This window comes from Salmo salar, chromosome 06 (genome assembly GCF_965601325.2).
Source record: "Salmo salar chromosome 06, fSalSal1, whole genome shotgun sequence".
NCBI lineage: Eukaryota > Metazoa > Chordata > Actinopteri > Salmoniformes > Salmonidae > Salmo > Salmo salar.
In genome coordinates this window covers 4,950,497-4,969,071 of record NC_138296.1, presented here as the reverse complement: position 1 = coordinate 4,969,071, position 18,575 = coordinate 4,950,497, and the positions used below count along the sequence as shown (strand labels likewise).

The following is an 18,575-nucleotide window of genomic DNA, read 5'->3' as shown; positions in this document are numbered from 1 at the left end:
AGATGTGAGGTATCACAATCTCTTTCAATAATGGCAGGAATGGAGGAGGTCTTTATACTAGTGAGATTGCTAAAGCGAACACCGCCATTTTTAATTTTGCCCAACCTAGATCGAGGCACAGACACGGTCTCAATGGGGAAAGCTGAGCTGACTACGCTGACTGTGCTAGTGGCAGACTCCACTAAGCTGGCAGGCTGGCTAACAGCTTGCTGCCTGGCCTGCACCCTATTTCATTGTGGAGCTAGAGGAGTTAGAGCCCTGTCTATGTTCGTAGATAAGATGAGAGCACCCCTCCAGCTAGGATGGAGTCCGTCACTCCTCAACAGGCCAGGCTTGGTCCTGTTTGTGGGTGAGTCCCAGAAAGAGGGCCAATTATCTACAAATTCTATCTTTTGGGAGGGGCAGAAAACAGTTTTCAACCAGCGATTGAGTTGTGAGACTCTGCTGTAGAGCTCATCACTCCCCCTAACTGGGAGGGGGCCAGAGACAATTAATCGATGCCGACACATCTTTCTAGCTGATTTACACGCTGAAGCTATGTTGCGCTTGGTGACCTCTGACTGTTTCATCCTAACATCGTTGGTGCCGACGTGGATAACAATATCTCTATACTCTCTACACTCGCCAGTTTTAGCCTTAGCCAGCACCGTCTTTAGATTAGCCTTAACGTCGGTAGCCCTGCCCCCTGGAAAACAGATGAACTTCTCTTGCCCTTCGGACACTTCCGCAAGCACTGCGGCCATCTCAGCAAGAAAAACATTGATGCGCAGAGTACACTCTGCTTCACCCCTTACAATGACACTAATGGCGTCAGTCCAGCAACTGACCCGATGACTCCCACTGGTGAAACACTTTGCGATATCACAGACCGATATCCTCGTCTCAGTTTGCAGGTACTGAAGAGGTTGCCACACGCGGACGCGGTGGTGACTGACAGACCTCGACAGCCACTGAGGGGGTTGAAGCACAAACACCAGGAGATTTGGTTGAAAGGTTACAGCCATTCTCATAATAACGCGGCCACGGACAACTCGTACAAAGGGGTCCGACCTTTTTGTTTGCGCCTTGGACACCAACACCACCCGCTGGTGGGGGGGTCCCGAGACACAAAGGGGGGGAATAGTAGCCCAGACCCATGATGAGCCTCATCGAGGCCGGTGGGGGGGTCGAGACTACGGACAACACCGTACGAGGCCGCCAGAGCATAAATCAAATCTAGTTGTAAACTCCCCTATGAGAACAGTGAGGAGCAGACAGGCCCCTAGACGGGGATTATCTTAGAACACATCTAAGATAGTTCTGAGGTGTACCACGCTGGTCGTAAAGGAAGTCCAGTGGACTTGTCCACCTCCAAATCAAATGGCAACAATAATCATTCCTTGCCATGTGTAGGTTCAACTACAATACAACTAGTAATATGCTCCAATCATGTGTTCCGGTAGATAATATTTCAGAATAAATCGGTAGGACAACTGGACCCCTTGAATACCAGTACCAATACCACAGTCAGTCCAGCAACACTCAGTAAGAGGATTAGTAACCTCACAAGTTAAATTGCTATTGATCACAATTGCTAAGGTCACCAAGCGCAATAATAGCGACATAGGAGTCACTCAGAGTGCAACGCGTGGAGGGGAATCTCCATTGCACTCTTCCAATGGTTAACACATGTCACTAATAAATAGGACCCTCCATTCAGGAGAAAAGTTATTAGAAGTCATGAACCATGATCACACCACGTACGACTGGTCTAATACTTAGAGTACTTCCGTCGTGAGGTTAGCTCCTCCGTGGATAACATAGCTATGAAATAGACTTCATACCTACCGCCACTACAATAGTGGAAGACACAGTGACTTGTAGAAAACTACTACAGACTCCCTTGACACCAATTCTGACTGACCTCCAGGCATTGACCTGAAAATTACCTGACTACGTCAGACTCATTCTGAACAAGTTGTAATCTGCCAGGATACTTGGTTTTCTTCCCTTGACATGCGCGATTGTGTAAGCATAAACGCACATGCACAACGGAACATCCAATTAGGATTTATGCTAGGATCACTTAAGGGTCCAAGCAAAATACCAGCCTTAGTAAAGTTGAACATTTACTTCTAGGCCTTTGACTCTACAGTACTCACCAGTTTTCTAACCAGAAGTCCATAGGTCATCTCTGTAGACTGCCCAAAACTAGTGCCTTACAGCTGTAGACTTATCATATAGTTGTCAACTTAGGATAGTACCCTAAGCGCCACCCCGCAAATTAGGAAAGCCCTAGATATGACATTAGACAATGCCATGATAGGGTCATTTTGCCAAGACCATGGACGTAGATAGAATACAGTCCAATTAGATGATTAAGGTGGCATAACTATTTTGTTTTGTTTATGCTTTCATTCATTTTGTTTCATTTTCTTCGGCACATAGAAAGTGATAGAGCCATAAACAACTCCCCCATACAACCATCAGTTAGTGCCACAACGCCGCTCATTTGGGAGGAAATGTAATGATATATTTCATGAGTGTGTGTGCGTTGTTAACATCTGCCTAAGTTACTGCCCAGATATTCCAGTCTGGACGACCAATCCGGACATCCGCTGCCGAGCCATGGAACGGACATCTTCATTTGCAGAGACCCTACCCGGGTCGACCACCAGAGGGGGGACTGCAATAGCAACCACCAACTGGACATCTACTGCCCAGCCTTGGAGCGGATTTCTTCATTTGCAGACACCCTACCCGGGTCGACCGCCAGATGGGGACCACAACGATGATCCACAACCAGGACAACCCACGTTCATTTTTATGTTGGTTTACAACATGCAGGTTAATCGCAAGATTGAACCCAACATGGGGGGACTGTCATGACGTTGGCCTGTGGGTAAGGTTTATGACCCCCCCATAAATACCTTTCTCCCTTCCCCTCTCTTTCTGACCCTACTGAAGGACTGCTGTCCTGAAGGACTGCTGTCCTGTTAAATATAGAGAGTCTGGGAACATCAAACAAATGGGGAAAGGAACCATATTTTGGTAATAAAACCAGTTGGAAATATGCTTTGGAACGTAATGAGTATGGATGTCAGTTCGGTTGTCATCTGAGACATTATGACTGATGACAGGACGACATAAACTGTACCTGGGAAAGTATACACCCTCTAGTTATCAGAGTCACATGGACTTGTTATGCAATTGAAATGTTTGATATTGAAATTGTTTGTTAGGAGATTAAATGTAATTTTAGCTTCCAAATGAGAGAATTGGGTTTTCATAAGGAAAGTGCCCTGCTTGATCAGTGGCCCGCCCCTGTGAAGAGACAGGGGTTATAAACGATGAAACACATCCTTCCCCCTCACCACTATATAAACCTTTGACGAAAAGATAACCACATGTTCCAATACGTGAGGTCTGCAGCCTCTACTACGTTAGAAGGACACACGTCAAGTACAGAACTAAGCCAACCTCGGCGTGAGCTTTGGTGGCGAATGGTATGAACTTTGAGCTTATTCACTACAGAAGTCATACTTCCTAGCCGTTGAGTTAGCAGCGGCCGCTGTAGACGGGGGCTAGGAAAGGACGGACGACGGATCCAGTCTAACAAACATACGAAGATACCACCACGTTTCCAATTTACCACCAGAGACATTCTTCCGAGGACAGGAAGATCTGTTGGCCAACCCGGCCAACATCTACGACCAATCTACCGAAGCGCAGCTCAGAGTAAATATTTATTGCATTTTCCTTTTCCAAATGGGCGGTAATTTAGAATGCATAAGATAATGTATTTACGATAGCACAGCTGCTGTTTCTTTGTTCCTAAGTCTTCCCGCTCTTTCATTCAAGCCCAACCCCCTTTCCTTTGTGTAACCAGCTTTCATACAGGTTCCGTCCACCAGGACGTTTTCTGTATGACATCATTGTATTCTGTGTATTTGTAATTCTGTGTGATTAGTTTAGGTATTTAGTAAATAAATAATTAAACCCAATTTTGTATTGCTGATTCAACTTGTTAGCCAGTGTTCGTGAAGATAACCAAGAATTTACAACTTTCATTATGAGACTGAAAATAAGATAAGGGTTAATATTGACTGCTATCGATGTAAAAGATTACTAAGTATTTTAAGAGTTTATTCGGAAGATAACGGCTCTATAAACGTTCTTCCGTGGTGCCCCAACTTTCTAGTTAATTACATTTACATGATTAGCTTAATCAGGTAATATTAATTACAGAGAAAGGATTTTATAGGTTAGCATGTCATATCACTTAATCCGGCATAGCCAAAGACACGACAACTGTATATATACATAATTTGACATTTGTAATGTCTTTATTCTTTTGGAACTTCTGTGAGTAATGTTTACTGTTCCTTTTAATTGTTTATCTCACTTTTGTATATTTTCTGCTTCACTTGCTTTGGCAACGTTAACACATGTTTCCCGTGACAATAAAGACCCTTGAATTGAATTGAATCAAAGTCTTATTCAGTCAAACTACTACAGGTGTACTGTTGAGAGAAAGTCTCAGTTAAACTACTACAGGTGTACTGTTGAGGGAAAGTCTCAGTTAAACTACTACAGGTGTAGTGTTGAGGGAAAGTCTCAGTTAAACTACTACAGGTGTAGTGTTGAGGGAAAGTCTCAGTTAAACTACTACAGGTGTACTGTTGAGGGAAAGTCTCAGTTAAACTACTACAGGTGTACTGTTGAGGGAAAGTCACAGTTAAACTACTACAGGTGTACTGTTGAGGGAAAGTCACAGTTAAACTACTACAGGTGTAGTGTTGAGGGAAAGTCTCAGTTAAACTACTACAGGTGTACTGTTGAGGGAAAGTCTCAGTTAAACTACTACAGGTGTACTGTTGAGGGAAAGTCTCAGTTAAACTACTACAGGTGTACTGTTGAGGGAAAGTCTCAGTTAAACTACTACAGGTGTACTGTTGAGGGAAAGTCTCAGTTAAACTACTACAGGTGTACTGTTGAGGGAAAGTCTCAGTTAAACTACTACAGGTGTACTGTTGAGGGAAAGTCTCAGTTAAACTACTACAGGTGTAGTGTTGAGGGAAAGTCTCAGTTAAACTACTACAGGTGTAGTGTTGAGGGAAAGTCTCAGTTAAACTACTACAGGTGTACTGTTGAGGGAAAGTCTCAGTTAAACTACTACAGGTGTACTGTTGAGGGAAAGTCACAGTTAAACTACTACAGGTGTACTGTTGAGGGAAAGTCACAGTTAAACTACTACAGGTGTAGTGTTGAGGGAAAGTCTCAGTTAAACTACTACAGGTGTACTGTTGAGGGAAAGTCTCAGTTAAACTACTACAGGTGTACTGTTGAGGGAAAGTCTCAGTTAAACTACTACAGGTGTACTGTTGAGGGAAAGTCTCAGTTAAACTACTACAGGTGTACTGTTGAGGGAAAGTCTCAGTTAAACTACTACAGGTGTACTGTTGAGGGAAAGTCTCAGTTAAACTACTACAGGTGTACTGTTGAGGGAAAGTCTCAGTTAAACTACTACAGGTGTACTGTTGAGGGAAAGTCTCAGTTAAACTACTACAGGTGTAGTGTTGAGGGAAAGTCTCAGTTAAACTACTACAGGTGTACTGTTGAGGGAAAGTTATCTGACAGTATGCGTGTTATCTTCATCCTCCACCAACCTTTGTCCCAGGTGCTTGCGCAATAGCTGAATACGCAGACACACCCTCTCTCTCTCCTCCTTCTCTCTCTGTGTGTCTCTCAATCTCGCTCTACTTCCTCTTCTTGTGTCCTCTCCAGTCCTGCCCTGCACTGCTTCATTCGTGTCGACTGCCCAGAGTCCGCGAATACAACCCTGCTACAACCACACACACAGAGACGTTGTTTGACATCATCTTATCGTTCCTGTCCACTGGAGGAAGGAGAGGTAGGAGGGAGAGACTGGTTTTGGTTGACATTTCCTTGTTTCTTAGTTGCATTGGGTTTCTTATGGTTTTCTATGGCGTGGTCTTTCCTGTTTGACTGTGTGTCTGTGTCTGTGTCTGTGTCTGTGGCTGTGTGTGTGTGTTTGTGTTTGATCTCTATGCTAATTAAGTGTGATAAGAAAGCACTCTCAGTTCAGTTCCTTGTCAGATACTGGGACTGGGAGGCATTGCAGAAAGGTCTTATAATGCCACGTATCAAGGGCATCAAGAATGTAGGAGTGACAGTATGAGAGGCATAGAGCAATGGAGGCCAATAGAGCAGGAAATGAAGGGTATGCAATGGAACCAGTCTAATGTTGTTGTGCATAGGATCAATCAGAAAGTCCTTCTGGTCCTCTGAGTGTCTCCCACCAAGTGGAAGGAAGATACAAATCTCTACCTATACAAAAATATATACTGTAGGGTTGATTGTATCTGAATCCAATGGTTTTTCCCACTATGTCAACACAGCTAGCGGGCCAGAACAACCATGTAAAGATGAAAGGTAGCCATTATGTGTTTACAAAGTATGTGCCAACACTGACGACCAACATCAGCAGTTAGTTTCCTTGCTCAACTCATTGCTCAACTCAACAAAAGTCGATGCTCAACTTAATATTGACCTAAACGGGCACGATTATAGTAAGATACAACTAAAAACAATTCAGACATTCATCCAGTTTCTGAAATACACTGGGGGTTGAGTTGCTTCGGGGCAAATTTGCCTCCTAGAGTATAGCCTAGGCCTACAATCTAACTTTATCTAACCCAATCTTTCTCACTTTTAACCCTCCCTTCCTGGTTTTACTACAATAGAGTTCCAACCAATCCCTGACAAGAAGAAGACATTCCGATCCCAGCCACATTCCAGAACCCTGTGGAACCCTTGTTGAAGCATGTCCCTGTACAGCTTTGGGCTGGAGCCTCTCTCCTGCCATGCCTGGAATAAGGACAGGACACGTAAGTAGTCCTGCAGTAATACTTAAACCAGTCTGCCCGCATTTCAACACGCACACACACACACACACACGCACACGCACACGCACACGCACACGCACACGCACACGCACACGCACACACACACACACACACACACACACACACACACACACACACACACACACACACACACACACACACACCTCTCTTTCTCCCAGTCTATACCTCCATTAGCTGGCCTGCTGACTCCTCGGATGAGTCCCAAATTCCCTATACAGTGCACTACCTTTTGACCAGGGCCCATAGGGTTCTAGTCATACGTAGTGCACTATGTAGCGAATAGGGTGCCCATTGAGACGCAAACCCCTCGTGTTGCTTGCTGTCTGCAGATGCACTTCCTCTTCCTCCTCTAATTGCTGTCCATTAAAATTGTCTGAAGATCTGGGGAATGTGATTATCAACAGAGGAAATGTAGCAGAGATATAAGGAGCTCCGTACTGTAGTGTGGGCCCAAATGGTACCCTATTCCCTATATAGTGCACTACTTTTGATCAGGACCCAAAGAGCATTATGTAGGGAATAGGGTGCCATTTGGGAGACATTGGACTTCACTCTTCTTCTTCTTCTTCTTTGTCTCCTTTACTAGTCTAACTCAACCCTTTAGTATTCTCTTAAAGTACAAAGATGTAACATGAACATTGTGATTTATCTACAGTATCCTACATTAAACAACTTATCTTTGATGTAGAGAGAAATTGTAGGTAAACATGCTAATCTCGTCTGAAGCCGGATCTCCCTCTATCCAACGTCTATATGCAGTAGCAATTGAGCCTGGGGACAAGGTTAGCAAAATGCTATTGCTACACAGCAAATTGGCCAATGTTACCTAATGTTGATTTTTTTCAGTGTAACATTTCTAGTGTTGTTTCAGGTGTTAAATTAACTCTATTAGTGTAGACAATCCCAGTGTTGATTGTGAGAGTGTGATTGTGCCAGTTTTACCAGAGATCATTATATAATGACTAGAGGCTAACAATGGGAGCCATTGTCCCAAAGGCGGGAAGGCAGGAAGTCTGTTTATCAGTCTGCTCATTAAGCCCACAGAAACACATTGAATTACGCTGTATTCCTGCGTGGACAGATTTTGATGAGAGTGAAATCTCTCGCTTTGCCTCTTCCTCTCTGGTTTTACTCTGTGGAGAGTATAATGTTCCCATCAAAACCATGGCCATCATTATCATATTTCCCAGCATGCTCTACTGCAGGTTGATTTTTTTTTTTAGGATTGTTTTTTGATACCTTTGTTTTTGCTTGTACACTGATTGATTGATTCATATTATGCTACTCAAAGACAAATACCATACCTTTTTCAAATGAATCGAATCACTTAATTTGATTTTTTGCACCCGTTACTGAAATGATTGTTCCCTTTTTAAATGACTTACGTACTCTCCTCACAATGTTGCTCACCCTGGCAGTCATTATGTCTGGGTTCCAATAGGAATTACACATCACTTTGCAAACCAGCATAGTGTGACTTGCAGGTAGAGTTGGCATCATTTCCAGAATTGTCAGAAATCGTGGTTGGAAGATTCCTGGAAATGGGAGGAGAAAATCTGGAATCCTTCAACCAGGATATCTGGGAATTTTGGCCTGTAAACCATGAGTTTCAGGCCTTTTTATTATGGTGAAACTAAGCCTAATTGGTGTAATTGTTAAAAAATACTTTGAGGTGTCATTGCAAACACCATTGGTGAAAACTATATACACTTCCTGGTGTTAAATATGAGGTGTTCTTGCATAACACTAAAAGTGCTAATTTCCTTTAACAGTGATTTAACACTGAAAAGTGTGGACACTTATACACACTGGTCCAGTGTTGAACTGAATTTTCTGTGTATACATATACAATGTACTGTATGTTTCTGTACGTGTTGTATTTGATACATCAATGCATTATAGACATCTCTCATCCACATAATATGCAATGTTGTGTGTGTCTGTGTGCGCTTGCGTGTGTGTGTGTGCCACTGTCAATCAGCATGTTTCTATCCATTACACATTAGTTACATGTTAATCAAGATGATGTAGAGATGTAGAGATGTCTCTCCCCTCAGCAGATATTGCTGTGTATTAGTTGTTGTTAATCAAGATATTGTAGTAACTTAATGGTGTCTATCTCCAGAGATTGCTGTCAGCCCCAACAGCAGTGTGGTGATCATCTATGAGAAGAAGGGGAACGAGTGGGCCAAGATCCACGAGCTGACTGAGCACAGTGGACGAATCACAGGTACCCACATACAATGAGACCCAAATGGCTCCCTATTCCCTACAGTGTACTAGTGCAGACCAGGGCCCTATTCCCTATAGTGTACTAGTGTAGACCAGGGCCCTATTCCCTATAGTGTACTAGTGTAGACCAGCGCCCTATTCCCTATAGTGTACTAGTGTAGACCAGCGCCCTATTCCCTATAGTGTACTAGTGTAGACCAGGGCCCTATTCCCTATAGTGTACTAGTGTAGACCGGGGCCCTATTCCCTATAGTGTACTAGTGTAGACCGGGGCCCTATTCCCTATAGTGTACTAGTGTAGACCGGGGCCCTATTCCCTATAGTGTACTAGTGTAGACCAGGGCCCTATTCCCTATAGTGTACTAGTGTAGACCGGGGCCCTATTCCCTATAGTGTACTAGTGTAGACCGGGGCCCTATTCCCTATAGTGTACTAGTGTAGACCGGGGCCCTATTCCCTATAGTGTACTAGTGTAGACCGGGGCCCTATTCCCTATAGTGTACTAGTGTAGACCAGGGCCCTATTCCCTATAGTGTACTAGTGTAGACCAGGGCCCATAGGCCGTTTGGGACTCAGCCATAGACAGCAAGGAAGTGAAACATCATTGGTTAGTCAGTAACTCCACTGAACACACACACACACACACACACACACACACACACACACACACACACACACACACACACACACACACACACACACACACACACACACACACACAGGATGCTAGCCTGAACATGTTGCATCATGGGATTCCAACTGCATCATTCTCTTCATTGTCTCCTTCTCCTAAAAACCTTCCAGGCATCGACTGGGCTCCGGATTCGAACCGCATCGTGACGTGTGCATCGGACCGTAATGCGTACGTGTGGACCCTGAAGGACAAGGTGTGGAAGCCCACTCTGGTGTTGGTGAGGATCAACCGGGCTGCTACCTTTGTCAAGTGGTCCCCTCTGGAGAATAAGTTTGCCCTGGGCAGCGGAGCTCGCCTCATCTCTGTCTGCTACTTCGAGAAGGAGAACGACTGGTGAGAGACACGGAACACATTCAGACAGACAGACAGACAGACAGACAGACAGACAGACAGACAGACAGACAGACAGACAGACAGACAGACAGACAGACAGACAGACAGACAGACAGACAGACAGACAGACAGACAGACAGACGGACGGACGGCCGGTCAGTCAGTCAGCCAGCCGCTCGCTCACTCACTCACTCACTCACTCACTCACTCACTCACTCACTCACTCACTCACTCACTCACTCACTCACTCACTCACTCACTCTTTCACTCTCACTGTACCCTCTTACTAATACTGTTACTACAGTAGTACACTATAGGCTGGAAGTGAGGCACCATTTGAGATGTTCCCAGAAATAATCTACTGTGACCTTTCCCCTCTGACCTGTTATGGCTCAGTAGCGTCTTGAGATTTGTCCAGTATGAATCTATTGCAACCTTTGACCTTTGAGACCTCTGTGACCTCTGGCCCCTGCAGGTGGCTCAGTAAGCACATAAAGAAGAGCATCCGGTCCACAGTGATGTGTCTGGACTGGCACCCCAACAACATCCTGCTGGCTGCTGGGTCCTCTGACTTCCACTGCAGGTCAGAACCAACAGATAGTAACTGTCTCTAAGGCTTCCACTGCAGGTCAGAACCAACAGATAGTAACTGTCTCTAAGGCTTCCACTGCAGGTCAGAACCAACAGATAGTAACTGTCTCTAAGGCTTCCACTGCAGGTCAGAACCAACAGATAGTAACTGTCTCTAAGGTTTCCACTGCAGGTCAGAACCAACAGATAGTAACTGTCTCTAAGGCTTCCACTGCAGGTCAGAACCAACAGATAGTAACTGTCTCTAAGGCTTCCACTGCAGGTCAGAACCAACAGATAGTAACTGTCTCTAAGGCTTCCACTGCAGGTCAGAACCAACAGATAGTAACTGTCTCTAAGGCTTCCACTGCAGGTCAGAACCAACAGATAGTAACTGTCTCTAAGGCATCCACTGCAGGTCAGAACCAACAGATAGTAACTGTCTCTAAGGCTTCCACTGCAGGTCAGAACCAACAGATAGTAACTGTCTCTAAGGCTTCCACTGCAGGTCAGAACCAACAGATAGTAACTGTCTCTAAGGCTTCCACTGCAGGTCAGAACCAACAGATAGTAACTGTCTTTAAGGCTTCCACTGCAGGTCAGAACCAACAGATAGTAACTGTCTCTAAGGCTTCCACTGCAGGTCAGAACCAACAGATAGTAACTGTCTTTAAGGCTTCCACTGCAGGTCAGAACCAACAGATAGTAACTGTCTCTAAGGCTTCCACTGCAGGTCAGAACCAACAGATAGTAACTGTCTCTAAGGCTTCCACTGCAGGTCAGAACCAACAGATAGTAACTGTCTCTAACGCTTCCACTGCAGGTCAGAACCAACAGATAGTAACTGTCTCTAAGGCTGTTGATGCTATTGTTTGGCTGATTCTTATTTATTCAACCTTTAGCTAGGTAATTATCGGGTCAGATTATTTATTTTCTAATGCTTGGTCAAGGAGCTGTTACAAAAATATGACAATATAATTACATCTGCACAGCACTTCTGCTTGATAAACCCTGCACCACCTTGGAATTGAATCTGATGTCATTTCGCAAACAATTCTGCCATAGTTTAGTGTTTTCCCACAACAGGTTTCTTTACCAAGCAATCTTAGAAAAGAGGTGCTATCTAGACTCTAAAAGGGTGATTCGGCTGTCAAGTGGAACCCAAAATGGTTCTTCTATGGGGACAGCTGAAGAACCCTTTTTTCTAGGTGTGAGTCATAATATCGTGGTTGAATTTTTTATACCGATGTATATGCCGTCTGTTATTACTATAACAGTATTTAAAAATACTCTCTCACACGTTCTATCTCTCTCTTTGTGATAAAAATAAGCAGGTAATGTTGTGCGAGCCGGGTCGGCCTATAGTGATACAAACATGACAATTCCCAAATTCTCTTCATGCAGGATCTTCTCTGCCTACATCAAGGAAATCGAGGACAAGCCAGGCCCGACAGCGTGGGGGGCTAAGATGCCATTTGGGGAGATGCTGCTGGAGACCAAGGACTGTGGAGGTTGGGTACACAGTGTCTCCTTCTCCCCCAGCGGAGACCACCTGGCCTGGGTCGCTCACAACAGCAGCATCAGTGTGGCTGACGCCACCCAGGGGAAAGAGTGAGTGAAAGAGTGAAGGGATAAAAGAGTGAAGGGGTGAAAGAGTGAAGGGATGAAAGAGTGAAAGAGTGAAGGCGTGAAAGAGTGAAGGGGTGAAAGAGTGAAGGGGTAAGAGTGAAGGGGTGAAAGAGTGAAGGGGTGAAAGAGTGAAGGGGTGAAAGAGTGAAGGGATGAAAGAGTGAAGGAGTGAAAGAGTGAAGGAGTGAAAGAGTGAAGGAGTGAAAGAGTGAAGGGATGAAAGCGTGAAAGAGTGAAGGGGTGAAAGAGTGAAGGGGTGAAAGAGTGAAAGAGTGAAGGGGTGAAAGAGTGAAGGGGTGAAGGGGTGAAAGAGTGAAGGGGTGAAAGAGTGAAAGGATGAAAGAGTGAAGGGGTGAAAGAGTGAAGGAATGAAAGAGTGAAGGAGTGAAGAAGTGAAAGAGTGAACAGGTGAAAGAGTGAAGCGGTGAAAGAGTGAAGGAGTGAAAGAGTGAAGGGATGAAAGAGTGAAAGAGTGAAGCGATGAAAGAGTGAAGGAATGAAAGAGTGAAGGGGTGAAAGAGTGAAGGGGTGAAAGAGTGAAAGAGTGAAGGGGTGAAAGAGTGAAGGGGTGAAAGAGTGAAGGAGTGAAAGAGAGAAGGGATGAAAGAGTGAAAGAGTGAAGGCGTGAAAGAGTGAAGGGGTGAAAGAGTGAAGGGGTGAAAGAGTGAAGGGGTGAAAGAGTGAAGGGATGAAAGAGTGGAAGAGTGAAGGGGTGAAAGAGTGAAGGGATGAAAGAGTGAAGGGGTGAAAGAGTGAAGGAGTGAAAGAGTGAAGGGATGAAAGAGTGAAAGAGTGAAGGGGTGAAAGAGTGAAGGGATGAAAGAGTGAAGGAGTGAAAGAGTGAAGGAGTGAAAGAGTGAAGGGATGAAAGCGTGAAAGAGTGAAAGGGTGAAAGAGTGAAGTGTGAAAGAGTGAAGGAGTGAAGAAGTGAAAGAGTGAACGGGTGAAAGAGTGAAGCGGTGAAAGAGTGAAGGAGTGAAAGAGTGAAGGAGTGAAGAAGTGAAAGAGTGAACGGGTGAAAGAGTGAAGCGGTGAAAGAGTGAAGGAGTGAAAGAGTGAAGGGATGAAAGAGTGAAAGAGTGAAAGAGTGAAAGAGTGAAGGGGTGAAAGAGTGAAGGGGTGAAAGAGTGAAGGGATGAAGGGGTGAAAGAGTGAAAGAGTGAAGGGGTGAAAGAGTGAAGGAGTGAAAGAGAGAAGGGATGAAAGACTGAAAGAGTTAAGGGGTGAAAGCGTAAAAGAGTGAAGAGGTGAAAGAGTGAAAGTGTGAAAGAGTGAAGGGATGAAAGAGTGAAAGAGTGAAGGGGTGAAAGAGTGAAAGTGTGAAAGGGTGAAAGAGTGAAGGGATGAAAGAGTTAAAGAGAGAAGGGGTGAAAGAGTGAATGTGAAAGGGACAAATTATAAGGCAGACGCTACCCAGGGGAAAGAGTGAGTAGCTATCACTGACAGAAAGGGTCCTTCTCAGTCTTTTCCTCCACTACTGGTGTCCTCTCGCCTCACCTCCTGAAAATGGAAAAGGGAAGCCATTAGAGCCTTGGAGGAGATCCTTGAAAAGGAACCTTGGGTCCTTCTGATGTTCCGAGGAAGAGGCTAGGAGAAGGGATGTGAGGAATCTTTCATTTAGAAATTCACACAAAGAGAGGAACATGTCATTGACCCCTGACTCTTGATCTCTGACCTTGTGTCGATTGACAGGGTGACTCAGCTGACAACGGACCGCCTACCTCTAGTGAGCGTGCTCTATGTCAGCCCCACAGAGATGGTTGCCGCGGTAAGAAAACACACCTCTCTCACTCTCTTCATTTGTGACCGACCAGAACCATAGCAAGGTTACTCAACATGTGAGCCTAGTTCACTGAACCACTTCCACCTGTGGGAGTTCATTGAAGAAATACACTGTCCCAGATGGAACACTGTCCCCTATATATAGGCTTTACAGGATCCCTTGTGGCATGGTATCCTACAGTTTGCTCCTATCGGTCCTGGTCAAAAGCAGTGCATTATATAAAGGCAATAGGGTTCCATTTGGGACTCAGCCATAAGGCAATATCATACATACCCTGCATACCTAATGTCTAAACCCTCTATGTTCCTATCATACATACCCTGCATACCTAATGTCTAAACCCTCTATGTTCCTATCATACATACCCTGCATACCTAATGTCTAAACCCTCTATGTTCCTATCATACATACCCTGCATACCTAATGTCTAAACCCTCTATGTTCCTATCATACATACCCTGCATACCTAATGTCTAAACCCTCTATGTTCCTATCATACATACCCTGCATACCTAATGTCTAAACCCTCTATGTTCCTATCATACATACCCTGCATATCTAATGTCTAAACCCTCTATGTTCCTATCATACATACCCTGCATACCTAATGTCTAAACCCTCTATGTTCCTATCATACATACCCTGCATATCTAATGTCTAAACCCTCTGTTTCAGGGCCATGACTGCTGTCCATTTCAGTTCTCCTATAAGGGCCCAGGCAGTCTGAAGTTTGTTAAGAAGCTGGACATCCCCAAGCAGACCTCTAGGGGCAGCATGTCCGCCATGCAACACTTCCGCAATCTGGATAAGAAAGCTACTGATGATGAGAGCAACGAGCTGGGCTGCCTGCACCAGAACAGCATCACGTGAGGAGAGAGGGAGTGTGTGTGTGTTGTATGTGTGTTGTGTGTTGTGTGTGCCACATACACGTGTTTAGCAGATGTTATTGCGGGTGTAGCGAAATGCTTGTAAGTATACTGAATCTCTCTGCTCCTGTGTCTCCATCCAGTCAGCTGTGTATCGTGTCAGGAACTAAGGCCCACGTGGACAAGTACAGCAGTGTGGGTCTGGACGGAGCTATGGTCCTCTGGGACTTCAAGGTACTGCCTACATACACCACATATACAGCAGTATGTGGACACCCTGTCAAATGAGTAGATTTGGCTATTTCAGCCACACCCGTTGCTGACAGGTGTATAAAATCGAGCAGACAGCCATGCAATCTCCATAGACAAACATTGTCAGTAGAATGGCCTTACTGAAGAGCTCAGTGACTTTCAACATGGCACCATCATAGGATGCCACCTTTCCAACAAGTCAGTTTGTCAAATTTCTGACCTGCTAGAGCTGCCCTGGTCAACTGTAAGTGTTGTTATTGTGAAGTGGAAACGTCTAGGAGCAACAACGGCTCAGCTGTGAAGTGGTAGGCCACACAAGCTCACAGAACGGGACCGCCGAGTGCTGAAGCATGTAAAAATCGTTTGTCCTCAGTTGCAACACTCACTACCGAGTTCCAAACTACCTCTGGAAGCAACGTCAGCACAATAACTGTTCGTTGGGAGCTTCGTGAAATGGGTTTCCATGGCCGAGCAGCTGCACACAAACCTAAGATCACTGTGCACAGTACCAAGTGTCAGCTGGAGTGGTGTAAGGTTTGCAGCCATTGGACTCTGGAGCAGTGGAAACACGTTCTCTGGAGTGATGAATCACGCTTCACCATTTGGCAGTTCGACGGATGAATCTGGGTTTGGCGGATGCCAGGAGAACGCTACCTGCCCCAATACATAGTGCCAACTGTAAAGTTTAGTGGAGGAGGAATAATGGATTCGGGCTAGGCCCCTTAGTTCCAGTGAAGGGAAATCTTAACGCTACAGCATACAATGACATTCTAGAGGATTCTGTGCTTCCAACTTTGTGGCAACAGTTTGGGGAAGGCCCTTCCTGATTCAGCATGAAAATGCCCTCGTGCAAAGCGAGGTCCATACAGCAATGGTTTGTTGAGATCGATGTGGAAGAACTTGACTGGCTTGCAAAGAGCCCTGACCTCATACCATCAAGCCAGGCCTAATCGCCCAACATCAGAGCCCGACCTCACTAATGCTCTTGTGGCTGAATGTAAGCAAGTCCCCGCAGCAATGTTCCAGCCTTCCCAGAAGAGTGGAGGCTGTTGTAGCAGCAAAAGGGGGACCAACTCCATATTAATGCCCATGATTTTGGAATGAGATGTTTGACGAGCAGGTGTCCATATACTTTTGGCACATGACATGACATTCAGAGACTCAGGAACCAATGGAGATTCAGTACTCTACTCAGAGATCAATTCAAAGGCACAGGGTGCGTCTGAAATGGCACCCTCATCCATATTGTTATGAAATTATGTCTAGGAGTCCTAGTCCTAGCTACATGGTCTGTAACCTGACTCATTATGTCTAGGAGTCCTAGTCCTAGCTACCTGGTCTGTAACCTGACTCATTATGTCTAGGAGTCCTAGTTACATGGTCTGTAACCTGACTCATTATGTCTAGGGGTCCTAGTTACATGGTCTGTAACCTGACTCATTATGTCTAGGGGTCCTAGCTACATGGTCTATAACCTGACTCATTATGTCTAGGAGTCCTAGCTACATGGTCTGTAACCTGACTCATTAAGTCTAGGGGTCCTAGCTACATGGTCTGTAACCTGACTCATTATGTCTAGGAGTCCTAGTCCTAGCTACATGGTCTGTAACCTGACTCATTATGTCTAGGAGTCCTAGCTACATGGTCTGTAACCTGACTCATTATGTCTAGGGGTCCTAGTCCTAGCTACATGGTCTGTAACCTGGCTCATTATGTCTAGGGGTCCCAGCTACATGGTCTGTAACCTGACTCATTATGTCTAGGGGTCCCAGCTACATGGTCTGTAACCTGACTCATTATGTCTAGGAGTCCTAGCTACATGGTCTGTAACCTGACTCATTATGTCTAGGAGTCCTAGTCCTAGCTACATGGTCTGTAACCTGACTCATTATGTCTAGGAGTCCTAGCTACATGGTCTGTAACCTGACTCATTATGTCTAGGGGTACTAGCTACATGTAACCTGACTCATTATGTCTAGGGGTACTAGCTACATGTAACCTGACTCATTATGTCTAGGGGTACTAGCTACATGTAACCTGACTCATTATGTCTAGGGGTCCTAGCTACATGGTCTGTAACCTGACTCATTATGTCTAGGAGTCCTAGTCCTAGCTACATGGTCTGTAACCTGACTCATTATGTCTAGGGGTACTAGCTACATGTAACCTGACTCATTATGTCTAGGGGTCCTAGCTACATGGTCTGTAACCTGACTCATTAAGTCTAGGGGTCCTAGCTACGTGGTCTGTAGCCTGAGCTGATGTGGGTATAGATGTGAGAAGTCAGCGTATTCAGCCAGATGTTGAAGGTACCCAGGATACAGCAACTTACCGAGATCAGGGCTAGCTCTATCTGGACCTCTTGGTCTGCCAGTCTAAGCAGATTATTCACATGTTCATGGTGACAAAGTAAATATGTACAGAAACCACACTACAAAAATATATGCCCAACTAAAGAGGTTTTCTAACACAACAAAAACAAATCCAATCCGGCTGAGAGGCTTCTGTCCTCCTCTCTCTCCCGGACTGCCAATCACCTTCATTGGCTGCACCTGATGTGCTTATCAAGGCTTAGCTCAGCAACTAGACCCGGCTGCTGCCCCCTGGGGGAAGGAGTGTGGAAGTGTATCCTGGATAGTGTGTTTGCCTATGTTCCAACACTAACCTTTCCCCCATACCATTACACAGCATAGTGCACTACTGTTGACCAAAGCCTTATGGGTAAAACTCAGGCTGTTCTACTCTGTTTATATGACATGTATTAACCTGTTTTTCTTCTTCTCTCTGTTTTCCCTGCAGCACTGAGTTCATGGAGGTTGCTAGAGCCATATGCTGTGTCTTGCCATCTGTGCGGTCAGCATCACTCCAGCTGACCATGGGACTCACCACTACCAGTTGTTATTAACATCTACATTAAGCAGTTAGTCTCACCAGGGTTGGGGTCAATTCCATTTCAATTCCAGTCAATTCGGAAAGTAAACCAAATTCCAATTCCGATTAAAAAAAAATGTTCCTCATTGAAAAGCATTGAAGAGAATTGGAATTTCAGTGTACTTTCTGAATTGACTGGAATTGAAATGGAATTGACCCCAACACAGAGTCACACCACTGTCAGGTGACCTGTTATTTTACACAGATAGATGTGTTATCATGTGTATTCATTTTCATCTGGAACAGAAGACGCTTCTGCAGCTTCAAGATGTTTTGCAATAAATCATGTTGCTTTGTGCTGGGTTTCAATCAATTAATCAATATTTTTGAGTAAATTAAAATGCTTTCTACAGATT

The 18,575-nt window shown here is 44.9% G+C and overlaps 1 protein-coding gene across 1 annotated transcript; it reads left to right on the top strand.

The window, feature by feature from the left end:
• The first annotated feature begins 5,703 nt into the window (after positions 1-5,703).
• On the top strand, positions 5,704-18,573 carry LOC106606227 (actin-related protein 2/3 complex subunit 1A-A). Its single transcript, XM_045719599.2, has 10 exons — positions 5,704-5,893; positions 6,747-6,890; positions 9,055-9,159; positions 9,966-10,188; positions 10,664-10,771; positions 12,163-12,369; positions 14,080-14,155; positions 14,846-15,036; positions 15,180-15,270; positions 18,088-18,573. Exons 2-10 carry the CDS (start codon positions 6,827-6,829, stop codon positions 18,091-18,093), a joined length of 1,071 nt encoding a protein of 356 aa, XP_045575555.1. The 5' UTR covers positions 5,704-5,893; positions 6,747-6,826; the 3' UTR covers positions 18,094-18,573.
• The last annotated feature ends 2 nt before the right edge of the window (positions 18,574-18,575 follow it).